General features: G+C 38.2%; 1 protein-coding gene across 5 annotated transcripts in view; it reads right to left on the bottom strand.

Annotated features, from left to right (window-relative positions):
• Positions 1 to 20,847, bottom strand: part of EYA1 (EYA transcriptional coactivator and phosphatase 1) — a 153,184-nt gene extending 132,337 nt beyond the window's left edge. For all 5 annotated transcript variants that reach the window (XM_074898845.1, XM_074898846.1, XM_074898847.1 and 2 more), the window contains exon 1: positions 20,736 to 20,847. In XM_074898845.1, the coding sequence (XP_074754946.1) occupies positions 20,736 to 20,768 (33 nt within the window). In that variant the 5' untranslated portion in view covers positions 20,769 to 20,847. The remainder of the gene's footprint in view (positions 1 to 20,735) is intronic.
• Between the last annotated feature and the right edge of the window lie 959 nt (positions 20,848 to 21,806).

Below are 21,806 nucleotides of genomic sequence, written 5' to 3'. Positions count from 1 at the left end.
AATAATTCAGCAGAAACTAAAACACAGACTCCACTGTTTCCTCTTGTCATCTAGTCTCTTGTGCAATGCTTTTCTAGCGAGTTTGCACTCAAATAAACTGATTTTTATGAAATACTGAGAAACAAATCTATTACTTTCTAAGGCTTAGAATGTCTCCTGACTCGAGCAGTAAATTAAAACTAATGTTAGGTCCCGTTTCTTTGCAAGACCAAGAGCTTTCCATTCTACCTTGACTTTATGGAAAACGAGCACATGCATTTGGATTCAGCATCATGTGTAAAGTGAGAAAAAATCATACATGTATTGTTCAACAAAAAACGATAGAACAAGCATAATAGCATCTACACACTCTTCTGTTGGTTTTGTTGGGGTTTTTTTAAGGGTCATTGTAAAGTCAATGAAGGATTGGTGCATTAGAAATACTAATTGATATTGGGGTCTAGTATGACATCATTGTGTAAGGAAATTAACAGTGATAACTTAGGCTATTGTTATATAATATGTAATTACCTCTTACTTATATAGAGTTTAATAACAACCCTATACATTCATGTATTGGTAGTGTATTACAAAGTGTTATTCTGAAGAAGACAGACAAGGGGGGGGGGGGGAAACATTTTTGTTGATCTTTATTATCTTTTTTAGATTTGATCTACAAACCTGTAGATTTCAGTGCTAAAGGACTTTTCCAAAACACTACAAATCCCGTGTGCCCTTTATAGCAACCATCTTCTCCATGTTTGCATTGTCTAAACCACAGCTTTAAAATTCATCTTGCTAACACTGTTAGCTACTATCAGCAGCAGCTCTGTTCTGCCTGGACAGAATAATCCCATGCCACAGTGCACGCTGTGGGCCGAGTGGGTAGAAAGCAGATTTACAGAAAACGATGGGGGTACCTGGTGGAGCATTTTGAACATGAGCTTACAGAAGTGAAGAAGGCCAAGGCATACGGGGCCGTATTAGGAAAAGTGCAAGCAGCAAATCAGAGGAAGTTATTTTTCCCCTCTATTTGGCATTTGAGAGACTGCATCTGGAGTATTGTGTCTACTTTTAGACTTTTCAATATAACGGAGACATGGCTGTACTGGAATGAACCCAACAGAAGGCTATCAAGAAGATTAGGGACCACATGCCATATGAGAAGAGGCTGATGGAACTGGGTCTGATGAGCCTGAAGAAGAGATGGCTAATAGGAAATCTTATTGCTCTTTGCATCTTCCCAGTGGGAAGACAGGGAGAAGATGAAGCTTGATTCTTCTTGGAGATGTGCAGTGACAGGGTAAGAGACAACAAACACCAGGTTCAACATGCGAAATTACACACAAGGGGAAAAAATTTTCACCAAGAGAATAGTGCTGCACCACTTTTCAGTATGCTAATCATAACATAGAATGAAGAAACCAACCCCATAAAACCTGAGGTTTAAGATGTTAATGCAAGTAGTAATCTATGGTCAGAGGAAAGCACTGGAAAGCTGGAAACCCTATTAGGACAAGGTGGAATTTATCCGAATCTCAGAGCGTGTGTAAGATACTTCTGCTGACTGTCACACTGTTCTTTTGACAAACTGAACACAATTTATCAGGGATACAAATGAATTTGTCAATTCCAACTTTTTTCTTTGTGGCAAATTTGAAATTCTTTATTGCTTCACACTGGAATTCGCTGTGACTGAATGGTAACTGCTCTCAGGAGCACCTGATATATACAGCAAGACTGGCATAGCAAACATTGGTCTCATCCTATAAATGTTTTTGCATGCATGAAGATCACTGTTCCAACAAAATGTCTCTTTCCTCATAGCTTAATTACTGAACATAAATTATACAGTAAAAGAAATAACTTTCAATAGGAACATCAAAACATGACAACTGGCTACACAACCAGACATGTTTCTATTCAACACATCTGATGTAAGGAAGCTATTAATTTTCTAAATGCATGGCCAAACTTCTTCGTAACACCTGACACAGCATTTTGCTAGGGTAATAAAAGAAATCCTGACAGCTGCAATTTTCTAGAAATATGGATTAAGTCTTTCACTATGCTCTTGGGAAAGTTTTCTCTTCTATAAGCTTCTGTAATTTGTTTTAAAATGGCTTACTTCTGATCATTCAGACCCAGAGTTCCCCTGTATCTGCTCCAGCTACAGCTTATTTTAAGGCATGCACATATCAAAGCATTGAAAAATAAACATATATTCTTCTACGTAGTCTCTCTGACACTGCTTTTAAATTATTTTGTTTAAAACATGTCTTTCAGGTACTCCTAACACTGAAGATTACAGTAAAAATCACGCTGATAGACTTGACTAACGCTTCTTCTAAAAAACCCATGAATTATATTCACTGAAGGGGAACACTACAGTGAAAGTAGCTGGCTTCCCCCTCTGAGAACGAGACGCACTGGTGCCTTGTGCTGTCTGGTGACAGGAACTAAATATATTATCTGCATTCTCTATGACATTCCACTTTGAACTTAACATGCCAGTAGTCATGCTACAAGTGAATGGACAGCTGCCATGAGGAAGGCATTTAATGTTTGAAACAAAGATTAATAAAGGAACCATAGCTATATATAAATTAAATATAAGAAATACATGTGGCAACTACCTTAATATTTATAATATAAAAATATTTGTTCTAAAATTTGCATTGTTTAAAAACCCATCAAGTTACAAGATAATGATTCTTGCTACTATTAAAATTGCATCACGTAGCACTCTGCTCATGTATCATTTGTGCACAGCAGCAACAGCAGATGTCTAAAAGTAAGTCTACTAACTTTGTCCTATTTTAAAAAGAGGTAAAGAACAAGTTTAAAATTTGCTTTATTTATCCTGGCATTTCCTTCATTTGCCTCTCAGTACCACTTTGCATGAATTAATTAAACTACACAATGGACTAAAATACTACTAAACATTTTCTACAGACTGGATTATTACAAAATATTCCCACACTATATTCTGACCAGATGAGAACAAAAAAATGTGAAAGCATTGAACGGTGTCATTTAAATATGTGCTCAGTATTTTAAAATGTCAGTCTGCTATAGAAAATCATTGCTCTAGAATTTAAATAGGTCAAAAGCATACAGTTTTTCATAGACTGTATAACAGCTTTACGATAAAATGTTTGTGCATTCACAAAGAGGAAGAAACCATACACAACAATATGTTTTAAGACAAATCACTGCATTTACAGAGTATAGGAGAAAATTCCAGATAAAATTCACAGCTTTAGCTGTACGCACATAACTCCCACTCCCTCCACAGGGACAGATTATACAGTGTTCAAATCTAGACTTCAGATCTTTATCACTGCAAAAGCATAGGGGTCAGTCCCCGTGTGTTTTGGATTTGCCCACTGGAATATAGTTGCTATGAGCACTTACACGGGGATGTTCATAAGAATTTTTGAGTGTCATCATTTTCATTACTGAAAACAAAATCTTAGCGTAGTTCATCTTTCACGTCTGGCACTCTCTCACTCAACTTTCAAAATGAAACACAAATTCAGTACTCAGGACTTCAAGACACAGTGCTTAGTGCAACTTCTACACATAACACAGTTTTATTACAACTAGCTCAAATTAATTAATATGAAAGCATTACTATCCCATTTTGCAGACAAAGAACAGGCAGAGACAGACCACACGGCATCACTACAGTCATGCAAGAAGTTTGCAGGACAACCATGGAGAGGATTCATATATTCCAGTGTCAGGTCAGTGTCTTAATGACAAAACCCTCCTTGTCACCTAAATTTTACATCCAATTAGAAAAGGACATCTCAAAGTAGAGAAATTTAATTTCTTCATCATTGAAGTCTTAGGTATTTTAAAAGTGTCAGCAGAGCAATCATGAAACCTTTAGTGACAGTTTGGTCACACTGGGCTAACAAAAACCTTTTCAGATTAAACACGTTGGCTGTTACAGCTGGTTAACCTAGTCCTTCAGTTTTGACAGATTCAGGACTGTTAAAAATAACAAACTCCATTATGAACATTAAAATGAAAAGCTGTGCTGCATGAAGGTAATCTCTGGTTCAAAGCCCAACAGCTTCACTACCCATGGCCAGCCTGTTTGTGATACCAATGGTACTTGTTAGGCATTCCTCCATGAGCTGCCACAACTCTGCTACCACCACCATCACACACTTCATCACAGCCATGTTAGCAGACTTACACAGGTCCTCTGTAACACTTCTTAGCACTTAATTCACTTGTATGTTACTTTTATAAATACAGATGACTCACAGAAAACAAATGTTAAGGTACAAAATACATTGGGTTTGTTACCACCACTCATTTCCAACAATTCTTTTTGATTTATAATTCACAATTTCTCCGCAGGGTGCAAGACTTACAGGCAATAACACCTTTTAAACTATTATCTCGCAAGGATTTGAGAGTAAAGATACTTAAGCGTGAAACATTTGCCAAGTAAACACGTAAAAAGAAAAAATGCTAAGACAAGAACTCTGTGACAGTAAATACAGTAAAATCTGTAATGAAAAGCATGGCAAAAGTTTGTAATCCTCTCCAGGTAACAGCTACAACAACTACATAAAGTCTCCCTCCAAGTTCATTTGACATGAACTATCCACAACTGCTCACCAAAATCAAGAAGGACGCAACTTCTATTTCTAGCAGCTGCCTCTAATGCTGAACACTCTGTGCACACTTTGGAGGGAATAGTATTTTCCTACTTAGCCATTGACAATGAGAAGCTAGAATGGCACAAAACATCAGTGGTTGAATAAGATGAGTGCAGAAAAAAAAACAACCCAAAAGAGCACTGGTCTTTTGATAAAAATTGCTGAGATCCACAGATTATTATTAGCACAAGCTGACAGTGAATGGGAAGAAAGCCAAAGGTGTACCAGTGCTTAAGGAAAGGATGACTCAAAAAGCATCAGTGTAAATCTGGCGTTAGTGTGAAGTAAGCAAATAGGCACAATGTTAATCATCAGAAGATAAGTATGTAATTGATACCTCTCAAAGTCATTCTGGGAAAATGTTTAACATGCATTTTTAATTTTATGGCAGGTCATATAAGACTTGAGAGCTCAGAGGCACAAGTAACTTTTCAGGCATGAGCTGCTATGATCCTTGGTCACGTGTTAACCTCAACTGAAAAAAAAATTACTCTTCTGTGCCAGTAAATGTGAAATAAAGATGAGAAGTCAAAATCTAGGAAAGGCAGGTAAGTGGAGTAGCACTTTCACCTGGAGGTAAAAAGAGGGAGCAAATCACTTGTCCTTCTTTCTTCAAACATACTTACCTCTCTTACAGTTCAGAGTCACCTTCCACAGCATTTTACTACCCACTCATGCATCACATCACACAGTGCAGTTCCCACCTTCCTCCTCACCTTTCACAACAGCCTCCTCCTGCACAACACATTGAATGCCATAACATGCAGGTAACAGCTGTGAAACATAGGAGAATGGACATGATCTAAAAGGCCCAGGGAGTGAAAGGTGTTAGCACGACCCTTCTCAATACACAGTGACAAGCAGTCAAAACATCTTGGCACTGCAAGTACAGAGAAGCCATTGCACCCCCCCCATGACAATGATCCCCACACACATTGTCTAAACATTTAATAAAGAAGAACAGTTAATGCTTTCAAAATATTAAGGTATTATATATTGCTTTCCTTTTGCTAACACTTCTTACTCTCTTCCCACTTATATGTCGAAACATTTCATGGAGAGGTCAAGGGAGGGAAAAAATTTTTTTGTGCTGCCATTATGATCCAACTGCTATTGGATTAACTTTTCGCTGGAAGAAGTCTAGGAGGGGGCAGAAAAAGGATTTGTAGGTGCCATATTGCTGGTGTCCAGTCCTCCATTCTTGAACATAAAACAAAGAAAATACTCACAAAAGGAGAGAGAAGCACAATTAAAATAAAAACAAATTCTGTGTCTCCTGCACACTTTTAATTTTAGTTTGTTGACCAAGTTGAGCTCATGATCTTATCAGACATTCTCAGACCTATCAATCCACGCTAGCACCTGAGCATAGTGTACGGCTTAGTTCTTAGCAGCTTCGCTGGTTGAGGGTTCACAACTGAGTTGCTAAAGGAATCATGCTGGTTGCTTAGGACACGCTTTTCTTGAACAGAAAGCCACGGAGATGGGAAAGATGAAGAATAAAGTGGAGGAAGGAAAGTAGTGCATGAGGTAAGAGTAGAAACCCATATCTTGCACTCCAAGTGACTTGCTTGGGATTTAGCCACAGGAGTGGTGATTTAGCCATAGGAGTGATGATGCAGACTCTCTTGTCTCAGGATCTAGGATTTACCCAGCAGCACTGGAGCAGGCACTGGCTCCAAGTGCACACTGAAGCCAGGGTGGCTGAACTACCAGAGGCCTGAGGGTCAATATATCTCACTGGCTACTGATTTTTAATAACAGGAATAAAGCCCTGTATTAGAGCCAGTCCTGAATTAGTGCATCTGTTCAACTAGAAGAAAAGAAAAAATAGTCACTGGCTTACTTATTAAGGGTATTGATTATATTTATTTTTCATTAAAAAAATTAATATAATCTTTTTTCAAAAAATTAAATTAATTCAGCCCACAGAAGCTGCTTTTAGAGCAGATGGACTTACAGCTCTAACGTTTACTCTTCCATCATATCTTGCTACAAACTAAATTTGCAATTTCTTTAAGTGACAGCTTGCTTTTCTCTTTCTTCTCTCTGTGCCATCTACCAGAATGGGTCTTTGATCTTCCACTAGATATAAAGGTTAATAATATATATATTTTTAAAAATCACAGAGCTACTAATTTACCTTCAAACAATATTACATAAATAATAAAATATTTTCAAACATTGTCTTTTCTTGGTCAGTGAGATACAGGTTCCAAAAAGAATGGGAAATATACAGCCATTAATTCGGAGTTTTGCTGGAAGGCTATGTCGCTGCTAGCAAGGGGACAAGAAAGGTTTGGAGAAAGAGCTTTTAACAAAAAAATTAGGTGACAAAAGAAAGGGGGGGGGGGGGGGCAGGTGGCTGGAGCAGGTGTTTCTTACCACCCTGACTATCCTGCAACGCAAAGAATGAAAAATAGAGCTTTAAACCCCACTTCTGCCTGATTAGAGCTGGAATTCAAAATGCTTGCCTGGAAAACATCTTCTCTCTTGCTGTTCTGGAACAACTTTCTCTCAAACTCTCCCTTGGAATATCTGTGGTCAAGTGAGTAGGACACTTGCTTGCAAGGACAAGGTGTTCATTCACTTCTCTACTCCGACCCAAGCTATCGCTCATGACTACATCTCCCAAAGCATCGTCACCAGAGAACGGTGTGAAGAGGGGGTGAAATCACATCTTTCCAACTTGCAACTGATGCCAGCATGCCTATTTTCTGTTTGTTTTGGTCAAAACTATCAAACCCAATTTAACACAAATTCATAGATTCCGTTTCAAAGCTATTCTTATTCTAAACTGAATACTTTCAGTGAGAAAGGTTCTGAATGTTTGTCCACCTAAAATGGCTTTTATTTTTCCCACGTCTTATTCCATCATTTTGATCTTATAAAAAGACACATTTTTTTCTTGCAAATCTCATTTGCTTCTTTAGTTCGTCACAGCTACATCAACATTCTACTGCTCACTGTAATGAGCTCTGCTATTCAGCTCATGCATCAAATGTGTTGCATACCATATGAAAAGTAAAATTTTGTCACCTCAGTTCTCAGCTGGAGAAGGGACCTCTTTTTTGTGACAGTCTGTTCAGCTTAAACAGCTCTTTCTAACAACAACAAAAAGCTTTACTCAGACCTCACCCTAGTGTTGTACTGTCACATCTGCACAGTTTATTAAACCTCCCACTACAAAAGCTACCACAGGATAGTAAGTCCTGTTCTCAGACACTGGCACATCATACAAAAGTTTTACACATCATCACAGGGAGTTCTGGTCTCATGCGGAATGCTTTTGAGAAACAGCCCCAAACTGAAAAATGTCACACAGATAAAGGAGATTCATAAAGAGAACCCGTTGCTTCAAATAATAACAGAAAGTATACTCTGTGTGTTTTGAAGCTTCGTTTCTGCAGTTATTTATGCTGTAAGAAAATGCCTTAAAAATGCTGTCTGCATACCAGAGTTCTGTGACCTAATTCTCCCTGATGTAATTTGGAGAGTTCACCTTCAACAAAACAAGCAGAAGGATAAAATTCAATTGTTTAAAAACGCTTCAGGGATGCTGAAACATCCAGTTGATGTTGTTGTTTTTTAGTTTTAACAGAAAGAAAAGTCCCATTGCTTGTGTGGCTCATTCTGAAGAGACAGCTCTATTCAGCACTGAGAAGGCAGTAGCAGGGCATCTGTCTGGGCAGGAGACACCACTACCCTCTCTGCCCTAGAAGTGAACAAGACTAAAGCTGCCCACCTACAGGAACCAAGTCTCCAAAATCTTTCAAGAGCATGTTAGACAAACTAAAGAGGTTTCTAGGCTTCTATCCAAATTTTTTGCAAGACTGTGTGGGAGATGACTTTCTGAAACATACAATTAAACAATAAAAAATAATTAGACCAATACTCACTTTAGGAGGGTTTTGAATACCAGGACTCCTGTAGCATATAAACCAGGAAAAGTTACCAACCAACTATTATATTCTAACATCAGGAATATTTTTTCATTCCCTAAAAAACAGAAGACGTTCCAAAGGTGAAAGCATACATTCAGTCATGCTACTGGACATGCACACAATACTAACAAGTTGGCATGGTAGGTATGCTTCAAATACATAATTTCTTGGAAGTTATGAAGCTTGTACTTTATAACGGTATTACCTGGAAGTCAACATGCAATTCATCCCCCTGATGCAATTCACCCCCCTGATGCAATTCATCTCCCTGATCAGCACTTTCTGATTTTATATTTTTATACATAATACATGTTGTCCATAGATCCCACTAAACCCAGGATTTATATACACAAAATAGCGAACAACACTTGTAAGAGGGGAATGATCAGCAGCAGTACATTCACTCTGTACTCTTCAGGGATAACAAGTACAAAAAAATTACTAAACGGGAGGATACAAGACTAATAAAATAAAAAGACACTTCAATCAATTCTGATGCTCAAACAAGGCCTCTAGTGCTATTTTAGGTGTCCTAGACACCGGCACAGGACCTGTGCAGAGCTGCAGAAGACTCAGGCTTCACTGGGGCAGATGCTGCGGGTCCAAAGACATTACACAGGCTGAGTGCCATACATTACAGCTAAATACCTGAACCTGGAAAAGGGCTTATGTTCTGCAGATTCAAATGCAAACCCAGGGGAATGCAGAACAAAAAAATCCCCAAAGAACCATTTGCAATTGGCTCAGATTCATGTAAAAACTTCATGGAAATTGTGCAAAAAGCCAACATTTTCCTGTGGTAATAAAGGAATGATCAGTCAGGAGAGGACCATTGCAGAGAAGCTAAATTAATTATTTGCACAATACTCAGTATATGCAAGAAGATAAGACCTTGATGGCTGTAAACCAAAGTACTGGCAAAGGAAGCTTTGGGATTACAAAATTAACAAAATGAATTACAAGATTAACAAAATGAAGAGGCACAAAACACCCAGACATAAGAGTTCACACAAGAGCTCTAAAACAATGGAAGCATGATCAAATCCGCTGCTATAATAAACAAGAGAATTGGTGGGCACATGGGAATATGATGTAATGTGGAGGAGAAAGCATGGCTTTGTAAAGAGAAGTCATAACTTCAAGATTACTAGTGTTTCTGTAAGGAGTTAATGATTATTTGGATAAGGAAGATTTGGTTAATGTAGTATATTTAGATTTCTGAAAAGCTCTCACAAGCCAAAATCTCTTAGACAATTTGTCACAAGGTAAAATAAAAGGTCTGTCATTAATTACTATTTAAAGGGTAGAACAGAGTAAGTGGGCAGTTTTCACAGTGTTACCAGTGGAATTCCAAACCAACCTCCTCTATTAAACATATATGCCCTGGAAAAGATGCCAAGCAGCAAGGTTATAAATTTGCTAAACTACTCAGGCCGGCTCAAAGTAAAGCTGCCTACAGAAAACTGCCATCATGGTGACTACATACAACAAGCGCTGGTGAAATTCTGCACTGATAAATCCAAAGTAAAAAACAACATCCTCAAACTAAGGATGTGTAAGGATAAGTGCTAAATTAACTACTGTTCCCAAATAAGAGATCTTGGAGTTGTTGCCAATCATTTTCTGAAAACAACAGTTCAGTGGTCAATGGCAGTTAAAAGGGTGAATATAGTGTTAAAAATTTTTAGGAAGGAAACACCAAGTAAAACAGAAAACATCATAAAGCCAGAGTGGTCGCATCTTGAATCTCTCACACAAAGCTCATGAGAAGCATCAGGAAAAAAAGAGGCTCTTCAGCTTGGAAGAGACACCTCAGTATCATGAAGTCTACAGAATCAGGAATGCATGAAGTGAACAGAGATTGGCAATTCATTATTTCTCATGTCAGGAAAACTTAACACCCCCATGGTTTTGCTGCAGTTATTAGGCAGCAAGCATAAAACAACAAAAAGTGTTTCTTAGAAAATGCAAATTAACTCGTGGAACTCACCGCTACAGAGGCTCAAAGCATAAACATGTCCAGATAAAAGCAAGTTCATGAAGGACAGCATTAAACACAATAGTTTGGGTGTATCTTCCACACTATCAAAAGCAGGATTTGCTCTATTTCTCCTACTGTCTTTAAACATCTGCTACCAGTCTCTATTAGACACAGAACACCAAGTTATGTTGTAACCCAGTTTAGTGGCACTTACATACCTCTTGCTCTTCTTTGCCAGTCCAAATCTGAGTGTTCTTCAAGCTGTCATACACAGCTGCTGTTTTTCCACCCAGACCAAAAAGTGTTTGCTTCTGAGTAGCTATTGTCTTTAATACTCCTTAGTCAAACCAAAATACTGTCAAATTAATTAATTATACTCATCAGAGACAATTAATTTATTTAAAATTGCAGATGGAGAAGAAATTGAGAAGATGGAGAGTCCAGCTACTAAGAAGTGCAAGATACTCTTTGCTCCTGATGATCAAAAGCGGATGCGATACTGGCAGATAAGACACTCTGAACAACAATAAACAAGACAAGCTAAGAACAGAAAGAGCTGGTGTCCAGTGCTGCAAAGAATTGGCAGTATGTTTGTCTTCTGTTTATAGAAAGCATAATGGCAGCATACAGCCTGTCCAGGGACTGAGCAGAGGATTTATGCAGTGTCTGCACTATATAAACCTGCTTGATGTGCCAATTAGCTTTTACAATAATTTACTAAAACCAGAGAAAAATAAAACATAGATCTTACACCTTCTCCCTTTCCAAAATATTGTTGCAAATGACACAAATCTGATGTACCTATCAGCCCATCACTAAATATACCTTGTTCCCAAAAACCCCAATGCTTCAAACTAGAGTAGAAAAACAGAAGTCAGACAGGCCATCCCTAAATTTAGATTCCTTTTTCATGTACAAATAACTGAAGGTGAAAGCAAGGCATATAAGCATTTAACTAGTTGATTCTGAACACAGAGATACTTTTAGATCTTTTAAATTATTTATGGGCCTAAAAGGGTGGTCAAACATGAAAAATATGTCCAATTATTAAGAATAAAAATAAAATAAAAAATAGATCATACTTACTTTCCTAAAAATATCTACAGTACTAAACACACATTCAGCAAGAGCAAATGCCTGAATCTACAAGCACCCGAAGCAGTGCTTACTCTAAAAGCTAGTTCTTTTTTAATCCCCATTCTTTTTGCCCAAATGTAACACTTAGATTATATTTTAAAATCACTTCACTGCATGAAGACAGTGTGAAAGTGTGCCTGAAACGACTTAGTCTCCTACTTGCTTCTTTTAAAACAGATTGAGAAAAAATCAAGCCATTTTTTTATCTTCAAGCAATTTAATTCATTGACTCATGATCATTAACAACATTTTTAGCTCTGTAATCTATAATCAGGATAATCAAATCCTGTCTTTCAGGGTGTGAGCTGATCACCATAGGAGCTGAGAAGAAATTTTCTCCCATCTGCTGCACTGCACAGTTGTATAGGTGCATTGTTGGTACAATGGAAAGTTCACCCTATGTGAATGCTGGTGGCAGAATATAGGGCTTTGAATGCCAAAAATGTCAGAATGACAAATTCTATGTGATTGATGAGAAATCCCTGCGAAGCCTCCCCACTCACTGCCAGGCTCTGCTGCTATGCTATGCACATGGACCACCAGACTTCCAGGACAGTCTAGACAACACAGCTAAAGCAAGGCAGACAGAAATAGAGAAGCATCTCTTTCCGACAAACTCTGAATTTTAATTTCTCCTGTTGTAAACAGGTCTTTGACTGACTAATCTTACCCCCAGCAAATATAATTTGATTTTACTGTGGCCATATATGTAAACATAATATGAGAAAATCATGGCATTAACATTATTAACTACTAACAAAATTATATTCCTCAAGTAAAAGCTGGAACATAACTTAATTTAATCTAATACATTCCATGCACACAGACACACATATATACACTCACACCAAAATAACATTAATTTAAACATCATGTTACTGAAATCCACTAATCTGAGGTCAGTATATATAAGATTGAAAACTGCACTTAAACAGGATTTCTCTGTCATTCTATCATATTTTTCTGTTAGCATATGCCAGCACTAAGCACAAATATTTCAGGGAAATCTGAAATCAGGATGAACTTATACTTCAATATTGCATGTAAAATACCAGACTAGGAGTTTGCCGTGTATATAGGAGCAATACCAGCAATAGCTATAGCCCAACCAGGTACCATAGAGCTTTAAGTGCTAACTTTAAATTACCAGTTTAAAATTGCTATCCATAAAGTTATCAGGACACGTGTGAGCCCCACAGCAATGCTCTGCAGCCCTCTCAGCCTGTAACCTCTGTGAGTGCACAGGAGATAGTATTTACCCTCTCCCTTAACTGTGAGCATTGTGTCTGTACAGGTCCCAAGAACAACTGAAGATATCTGAAGAAAAAGGGTGAGTTGGTGTCCAAAATCCTTGCCAAAATACTGGTTTAATGAAACATACTTCTGTTAAGCATGGGTAGAGAAGCTTCACTACTGGCTTTGTGATTCCTCCCTACAGACAACACCCTTACTGCTAGGAAGCTCCAGCTTATCTGTGAGTCAATGTCATGAGGATGAAGCTGAGAGCTGGTCAGTCTGTGTCATTAGTGTTGCTAAGTACAGGGTTGGACCTACCACATAAATCTGCATGGTAAATTTGAGACAAAATTTACAAAAGCATGTCTCTAAAAAGTTGATGAAATCCATGAGATTGCTCCATACTGTTGTTAAGATACACATTCAAGCAGCTGAACATGAAGTATCTGATCTGTAATGGTTTAGTTTTGTTCCTAAATACTCACATTCTCTCCCTAGAAGTGTTCACAGAAAATTGTGGACTTATGTATGCATCAAAATACTTCCCCTTTGTGATCGCAAGAATACTTTAGACTAGAAAACTCATTAAAAAAATATATTAATCTGAACATTTATTCAAATGGCATCAGGACAGGGGGTGTAAGAAAACAGATACCGCATGGAAGTCTTGGCATCTGAGTGTGTACCCCAGCTTCTGAAGCAGCAACAGAAACACGTCCTTATAATTAAAAATGATTGTATGTACTTAAGAACAGTGTTTCAGGTAGTTCACTTAATATTGCATATATATACTTTGTACTAAAGTTTTGTTATAAAAGTGAAAAAAAAAACCAAAACCAAAAACCACGTTTAGGTATGTGCATGTATAAGTAAAGCAGTTCATGTATGTGTAGGTGTGTAAACACTATATACCCAGATGCAAACCCTCAATGCATTGAGTAAACTTCAGCTCTGTACCTTAGTACTCAATTCTGAGTCTAGTTACCTTCCGGATTGCTAAGTCTTTCTAAATTAGAACAAGCAATTTCTCTTTGTTTTACCTAATATTTGAAAATGGCAAAAAAGTCCCATGGGTCACTGAAAATTATCCCTTCATTCCTGCCGCCTGTTTCAAGTCAGTCAAAACATTCCAGACTTCAAAAGGGGGCTTTGCCTGCTTAGGCCATTTTGGTGTCCTTCTATGGTTGGCCTATGAGGGATTGGTTATTTGGATAAATTAGTTTGTGGAGCCTGCTGGCCTTCTAGAAGACCTCAGTGTCTGACTGCAAATTAGTTCTACTGAACATGTAGAAATCCCTGAGCAGACGAGAAGAAATAAATGGTGATAAAATCTAATACTACGATGTTTGTAATGCGATTTTATTCTGCTCTGTAGCTTGTAAGCAAAGCTAATGTTGAATTAAAAATTTTAAAATATAAAAATGTCCATGAAAGCAGAAAATCAGATCAGTATCCGAGTCACAGCAGAGAAGGCTGGATGCCAACTTTAAAGTTAAGCTTCCAGCAGGAATCTTTTACAAGAACAAACAGAAAACCTCCTGGTTTTCCACAAAATCAAGTAGGTATTTACATTACGGATGCACCCCCGCTTAAGCCAGGAAGTCACACAGTTGAATTCTGCTGGAGCTTGGGCTGTGAATAAACTGCTATGCAGTCTTTTAGTGCATAGTTGTACAACTGCCTAAGGAGAGTTTATCCTTAAGGAAGAAAAGTCAGAGAGCCAAAACTAACAAACATGGCTCCTCGAGCGGAACAATGGTCCAGAAAACCTAGTAAAAAAGAAAATAAACTTCGCTGTCAGTTTGCTTTTTACTGTTAAGGGCTAAGCTACAACTTCATCAAGACTTTCAAGAAGAGACTTCATGCAGAACACTATGCATACAGTGCACATATACAGTGGTTGGAAAGAGTCAGATGAACTGTGTGTTTTTTATATACCCATTATATACTTATTTTTATAAGGTGATCTAAAAATGCCTCACACCATAATAAAGACAAAGATCCACCTCTCTGAGAAGAAGAGGGTTTGTAGCTAATATCAGTGGTTGTATCTGTAGACAGACACCAACAAAATCCCTGCAAGGTCTCTGTCCTGCTCTTAAAGCTGGGACCATAAGGTCAGCACTGATATGTGTGTGTGCAGAAAATGTACTGAGTTATGCTGGCTGTGGGATTAGTTTCTAGTATCATTGGCAGAAAATTACAAACACACATTAAAAATAAGAGCTACGATGAATGCTGTGTTTAGGTTCTGGTTCTGCAAAGATTAATATGCCCAACACTACGAGTTGTGGGTAGAAGTACTTCTGTCAATGCTGCAAGCATCGTTGCCTACAGTACTGCAGGGTGGAAAAGCACATTTTAAGTGACAGGAATTCGTCTATGGTGTTATTGAAAACTCAGCTGAATATAGTGAATAGTTTATAGTGAATAAGGTATGCTCTTCAAACTATCCACAAACAGCTTACAATTTTCAGGAGCATTTTCACTAAAATGTTTTTAAGAAAAAATTCTACTAATAGTTACTGATTGAGCAGTTACCATAGACCGCCTAGCAGCAGCTCCTTTCAATTTAGGAGCTTAAATACATCAGCTAGTTCCGGCTGTTCATTATTTTTGACACTTACCGCGTGTTATAAGTGGGCTTTGTGGCTTATGTTTCCAATATCCTACCCATTGCAGATATAGAGGGGAAGGGGAGTGGGAAGCGTGAGGGCGATTACATTTTATAAGCTCAGTTACAGATTGCAACTGCATGGTGCTTGTTGGTTATTGCCTTGCAGAGCTTTCCAAAAAGGAAGTGCGTTACACATTTCTTCAGAATAGCAAGGGAATGTAGAGGGGATACAGTGCTGTGCCAGTCTTTGAGAGAAACTCAGATAGCACCAATATATATGATTTTCAGAGGTGACAATTCTATGAGTTTTCACTGGGAGGTAAAATACTTGTATTTTCACCCATTTTCCTCATAGACCTTGTTCTCAAATGTGACAAACAGGTAATGGACAGCACGACAAACATGCTATCAATGACGCTGTTCAAACCCAGAGGTCATGTCTGGCTGTCACCAGCCGTGCCCACAAGCACAGCCTTCCCACCACTGTGGCAGTGGCCTCTGAAACTGCTGCTGGGCTGGAGAGCTGCGACACCGAATCCCAGCTCACCTCGAAACAAAATGAACTTTCTAGCCCTTGGGTAGCAAAGATAACCTTGAAAACGTGAAGAGAGTGTAATCTGATGCTTCAGTGAGACTGCAAGGAGCTTGAAACAAAGACGGAGGGATGTGAACTGCCCCAGCCATCTCTCTCTCTGGGCCCCATGGACTCAGCATTTCTGTGGTCGTGGAGTCTGGCGTTTTTCCAAGATTCCACAGAATCTCGCATGTTTGCTGCAAAATTCATTATTTTGCTGCAGCCAGGTGCTGGATGTTTTTTGGTTTGGGTTTCTCCCCCCTCTTTCTTGCTGAAACCAGCTACTCGCTCTGCATCTTTCCATCAGAGGAGGTATGAGGTGAATATTCGGTGCAAGCGCTGCTCTCCAGTACATGGCATGGAGTAAGCAGGAGAGGAGTGTCCAGCAAGCAGCAGGGAAGAGCAAGAAGTTGGAAGTATGCAGCCAGGCTGCCCAGAGCGCCGACCAAAAGCTGAGGTTTGGGGGCTGCATGGGGAATCAGAGAAGATTAACTGCTGAAGCAGACTAGAAGCACCTCCTTTCTTGGCTCATTGGGTACACACTGTTTGGATCTAACTTGACTGCCGAGGGCCTCAGAGTCTTCACTCTGTTTTCCAGATGGGCAAAGTCCACCATCAAAAATACTCAATGCTGAAAATACTTCTTGGTGTACAATTTTGCAACGAGAATTTTCAACTATGAGCCTGGACAGGGTAGGAATGAAAAGCATTTTATGCTATATAATAACCTAACATCACTACCAAAGAGACACTGATGGGGAAGAAATACCCTCCAAAATACTCCCAGAGGGTATTGCTGAAATCATGCTAATATATACTTGTGCGGAATCTTGAAAATAAATAAAAAACCATGCATTTTTCAAAAATCAATAGGCAAATCAAATAAAATACCTGCTTACCTCTACAATGCCCTTTTGGAGGTTTTTAAAAAGTTGACATCAGGGTACCTGTAACCCAGGTGTATATTTGCATCAAGCATATCACACCAAAATCTTCCTATTATCAGTGTTTGTCATGTTTCCAGGGCTTCTAGAGAGGGCACATTCTAGGCAATGCATTCATGCCAATGCCAAGTTTGGGACTGGTAGAAATTTAGACTATCAGAAATGTTAAGTCACATAATTTTACACCAATTTTTTGAAATCAATTTGATATAAGATGTACTGTTACCCATTCTCAGTTTCTGTACAATCAGAATTTCTTTAACATCCAAACTGACATTTTAATCTCAAACTTATTTAAAACAAGTGGGTTTTTTTCTTCCCAGGTATGTATGAGCAGTGTGACTCATTGAGAATGACTGGCAGGCAGAAAACTGCCCTCGGGATGGTGAAGAACAGGGCTTATAAACTCAAACAGAGATTGGAGCACCAGTATATCAAATCTGGCATGAGATGCAACTCTGTGTATGGCACTTCATAGTCTAAATATATTGGCTATGTATCAGACTTGAAGATTTCACTAGCAAGCCAAATAATACTACTTTGCTGGTGTTTGCTCCAAAGTCAATCCAGTGAAGAAGTATATCCACAGACAGATCAGTGAGGTGAGCAGCACGGCTTTTTCCAGCCTTTGAGAAGAAACAGCCCAGTCATTGAGGCAGCCCAGTTGTAGGAATTTATAACATCTTGGTTATCACTGAGATCTCTGCCTCACTGACAAATTGGGTTGATATCAACAACCAATTTATTAATAGAGAAATACAAATTAAAAAAAACCAAAACCAAACCAAAACAAACAAAAAAACCCCAAACAAACAAAAAAACCCACAAACCAAAACCAAAACAAAAACCACCACTTGTTTTGGCTTGATAAAACACAAGTGGACCATCTTTAATAGGTGCATAAACCATTAGCAAATAAGCTTCAAAGCCTTTTTTGGACTTGGAAAGATAGAAAGAAACTGAACATCAGTGCCTTTTTCAGGCAGGATAATACACTGATATTCCCTGTCTAACCACCTCAGATCTGTGTTGTGCTTCTTTCTCAGGCACCTAGTAAAAGAAAGGCAGGGGCAGATGTAGTGTTCAAGTTTGCAAGCTCAAGTTTGCAAGTCAGTTCCTACAGAATGTGAACCAAACACATGACAGCACCTTTAGGACCGTTCCTCTAGGTGCTGGAAATGTTGCTTAGAGGCTAAAATCCCCGCTCAGCTGTATGAATCTAACAGAGAGCAGAAGTTAACCTACTGAGCTTATTATGGCATCCTCTTGTACACGTTAACACCAATGGCCTGCATTCCCATGTGAAACATCATCCTCTTTCTCAACAGAGAAATCTTGGCCAAAGACACTGGTTAAGTACTTACTCATCTACTTTCTCATAGTGTTGGCTGATAAACTTCTTTTCACTTTCCTTTCCTATATTCTCCTGGTACTTGCCCTGCTGCCCATCTAGCTCTATTTTCCTAAAACATTACACACCTTCAATTCTCAGTTGTTGAGTAAAGTTCCTCCCTTACCCACATGTACCTGAAATTGCTTCCACAACACAGTTTGCATTGGCCAGTTCCAAAATTAAAGTACCTTTCAACTGGCACTTGTAGAAGTTTTCCTTTTTTTCCTATGGACTACCACAGGTTTTAGGAGTAGCTACAAGTGTTTGAGAACTTAAATTCTAAACAGCTTTTAGTTTCTGTGTTGTAATTGCAGAGTGTTAATGTATTCCTCACCCTCTCTTTATTTCTTGTACGCACACACGCAGAGCAGAATAAACAAAAACAATGTTCTCACCACCTTCTTTATTTTCACTGAAACTATTTTGCCTTCCAAGTACTGCTTTTAAGAAATTTCCATGTTGGTCAACTGACTTGCAAACGTAGCCTGTCCAATTATGAATTAATAAAAGTAAGGCGTAATTGCAGGACTTGATTCACAAGTTTGATACCCCAATTTTAAACCTATCCAATGACACAGCAATCAGAAAAGTCACACCTCACAGTGGTACTTCTGCCCTCTATCGTATACCATTGGGCTGTCCAGTCCTCACTGTTACAGAAGCCCAAGTGCTTGTCAATGCAGCGAGTCTATTCAGCAGTTACTGGTTTAGATTTTGATAATCCTGATAGCATCCATGACTACCACCCACTTGGGTAATATGAAGGGAAATTCTGAGCAGATGAAGTGTTTTACAGGCTCTCTGGACTAAGTGGTGAAAAGAAGGAATGGAATGAATAACCCCAACAGGAGTACTGATGGTGCCAAACCATGAACAAATATTTCCATTAATACTCATGTTAAGTGACAGTTATATTTGTCATTACATACAGCTCCAGCATATGATTACCCGACCCAAGCCCACCACAACACACAAAGCCCAGGCTATGCTGGGCATACAGAGAGACGGTATTGCAGTGGAAGCCACAGAATATCCCAACAGCTTCAGGAAAAGGCTTTCCGTGCATAGAGGAAAGCCTGAACCCGAACAGAACAAGGGCTTAGCTTGGGTGGTGCTGAAAGCTCTGGGACTGCAACTGCAAAGAGGACCATCCTTGTTTAGCAGCAGTCAGTAACCATGGCCACCACTTTCTCTAGGACTGAATTGGTCCTTTTCACACATCGCTGGAGCCCGATGGATAAATACCCAAACGTACGCATAGAGACAGACTGTGGAACAGATGAACATTGGAAAATAATCAAAGCCGTATTGCTTCAGACAGTAAAAATGACACTAGACAAGAAATGTAACAAAAACATGCAACACAACAGGTTTATTATTAGGTGGCTTAGGTCTTTCTACTTTGTTGCTATGTGAAAAACTAACAAAACATCTGGGTGTGCATGAAGAAGAATGAGAGATGATGCAAAGTACTGTCAAATGTAGAAAATAAACCAGAAAAAATACAGGAAATTAATCTAATTAAATTTACTAAATAGCAGGTTTTGCAGTTATTTTATAACTGGTAAAAATGAGGCAATTTCAGTGTGCACCGTTTCTGTTAAAACAATCCAGAATACAAATTTATACGTAGCATTTTGATGTTCACTGAGTGCCAAGAATGGTATCACAAACTAAACTGACAAATCCATAGCATGCACTGATTATTTGACTGTGCATGAAATATAATTTTAAAACATTATTAACTGTGTCTGATAGTTTGCAACATTTCTTACTTCTGTGACTTTTTAAACAGGCATTTACAAGAAACAACAATGCTGCTTTTTTTTTTTTTTTTAAGAAATGCAAATTTTGCCACTGTTCATAAAACTTTGCAGCTAGGAGCTGCAACCACTTCTCCCAGAAGCAATGTTTGCATACATTCAAATAATTTCAAATAATGGGATTAAAACTCTCTACCAGATCAAAATGTTAACAATATAAATGCAGCAAGCCAAATATTTCTTAGAGAAACAACCACAATTTTGTAATATGAATTATTGAAGACAAATATTTTTAAATCTATACTTATTTTCTGCAGCTTTAGCATAAGCCTCCACCTCTCAATGAATTTCATCATTCACGGCTTCCAATCCTTAAAAGTGCACATAGTTTTCTAAAACTTTCGAGACACCGCGTTGCAACAAAAATAATTGCCACTTTAAAAGCCGTAAGTTTTTTTCTCAGGACTGCCAAGTTGTTTACTTACAGACTTCCCGTTTATTCCCTGGGGGTCTTCCATTGAAGATTTCTTCCAAATTATATACGGGCTATTAGTTACAGTGAGGTTCAGACAGTCCTAGTACACACACACACACACACCTGTGGAAAAGACAGTACCACATTGCTGTATTAATTTGTTAGCATAACATTAAGAGCTGATCTTCACATCTGTAATTTTCCATTAACTAACAAGTATTCACAAATTGGAAGCAGTTATCTTCGATAAATTGAATTAATCTTTAAAATATAGTAGAGCTGTTTATCGCAAATCCAAAAACAGGCAGCAAGAGCTCCGTTGTGCTGGCTGTCAGCAGACGAGTAAAAGGCAGCCAGGAACTCTTCTACCGCTGCTATTTCTGTGCCAACAACACATCTTTTCTTTTTTTTTTTTCTTTTTTTTTATTGTGTGTGTGTGAAGCTCAGCCTATTCCTGATATCTATCAATGTCAATTGTACTTTAATGCTAAGAGGAAATAATAACAAAGAAATATGATTGTAGATTGAGCCAGGATTTAAAAAAAAAAAAAAATCCACAAAGTTTTCAAAACGTTGCCCTCAAGCTAAGGATATTTTTATACAAAATCTCTTCAGTTTACATTAGGTCACAGTCCTAGCCCTTATAAATTATAAATATGGGATGCTTTGTGTTCTCTCACCTTTGGAAACAGTGTTCTTTGATGTTAAAAATAACAGTGAAGCACTGAGATGAATTAAAAAAGGCTTACCCCCTAGACAGACACCAGTTCAAAATATGGTTTCCTTACAGAGCCAATTTTCTTTGGAATAAAATACTGTGACCTTCTTAAAATTTAGACTTAATCATTCAAATAATTCAAACACACAAATAAAAACCTTGTCAGAAAAAAAGTGGGTCTTTTTTTTAAAAAAAAAGACGTGGGGCAAATTAAGTCTGCTAAAGAATAATAAAAATCTAAATCTGTTTTTTTGTATGTGTGTATATATATATATATTCACAGAAATGTGAATAGCAATTTGCTTATTTATGACAGGAGAAGATCTGATGGTCTAATATTCAATTTGTCCTAAAACCACTCTG

The sequence above is a fragment of the Athene noctua genome, chromosome 2 (genome assembly GCF_965140245.1).
Source record: "Athene noctua chromosome 2, bAthNoc1.hap1.1, whole genome shotgun sequence".
In the NCBI taxonomy this organism is placed as follows: Eukaryota; Metazoa; Chordata; class Aves; order Strigiformes; family Strigidae; genus Athene; species Athene noctua.
The sequence above is the reverse complement of the archived record's forward strand: the minus strand, read 5'-3'. Positions and strand labels throughout refer to the sequence as shown.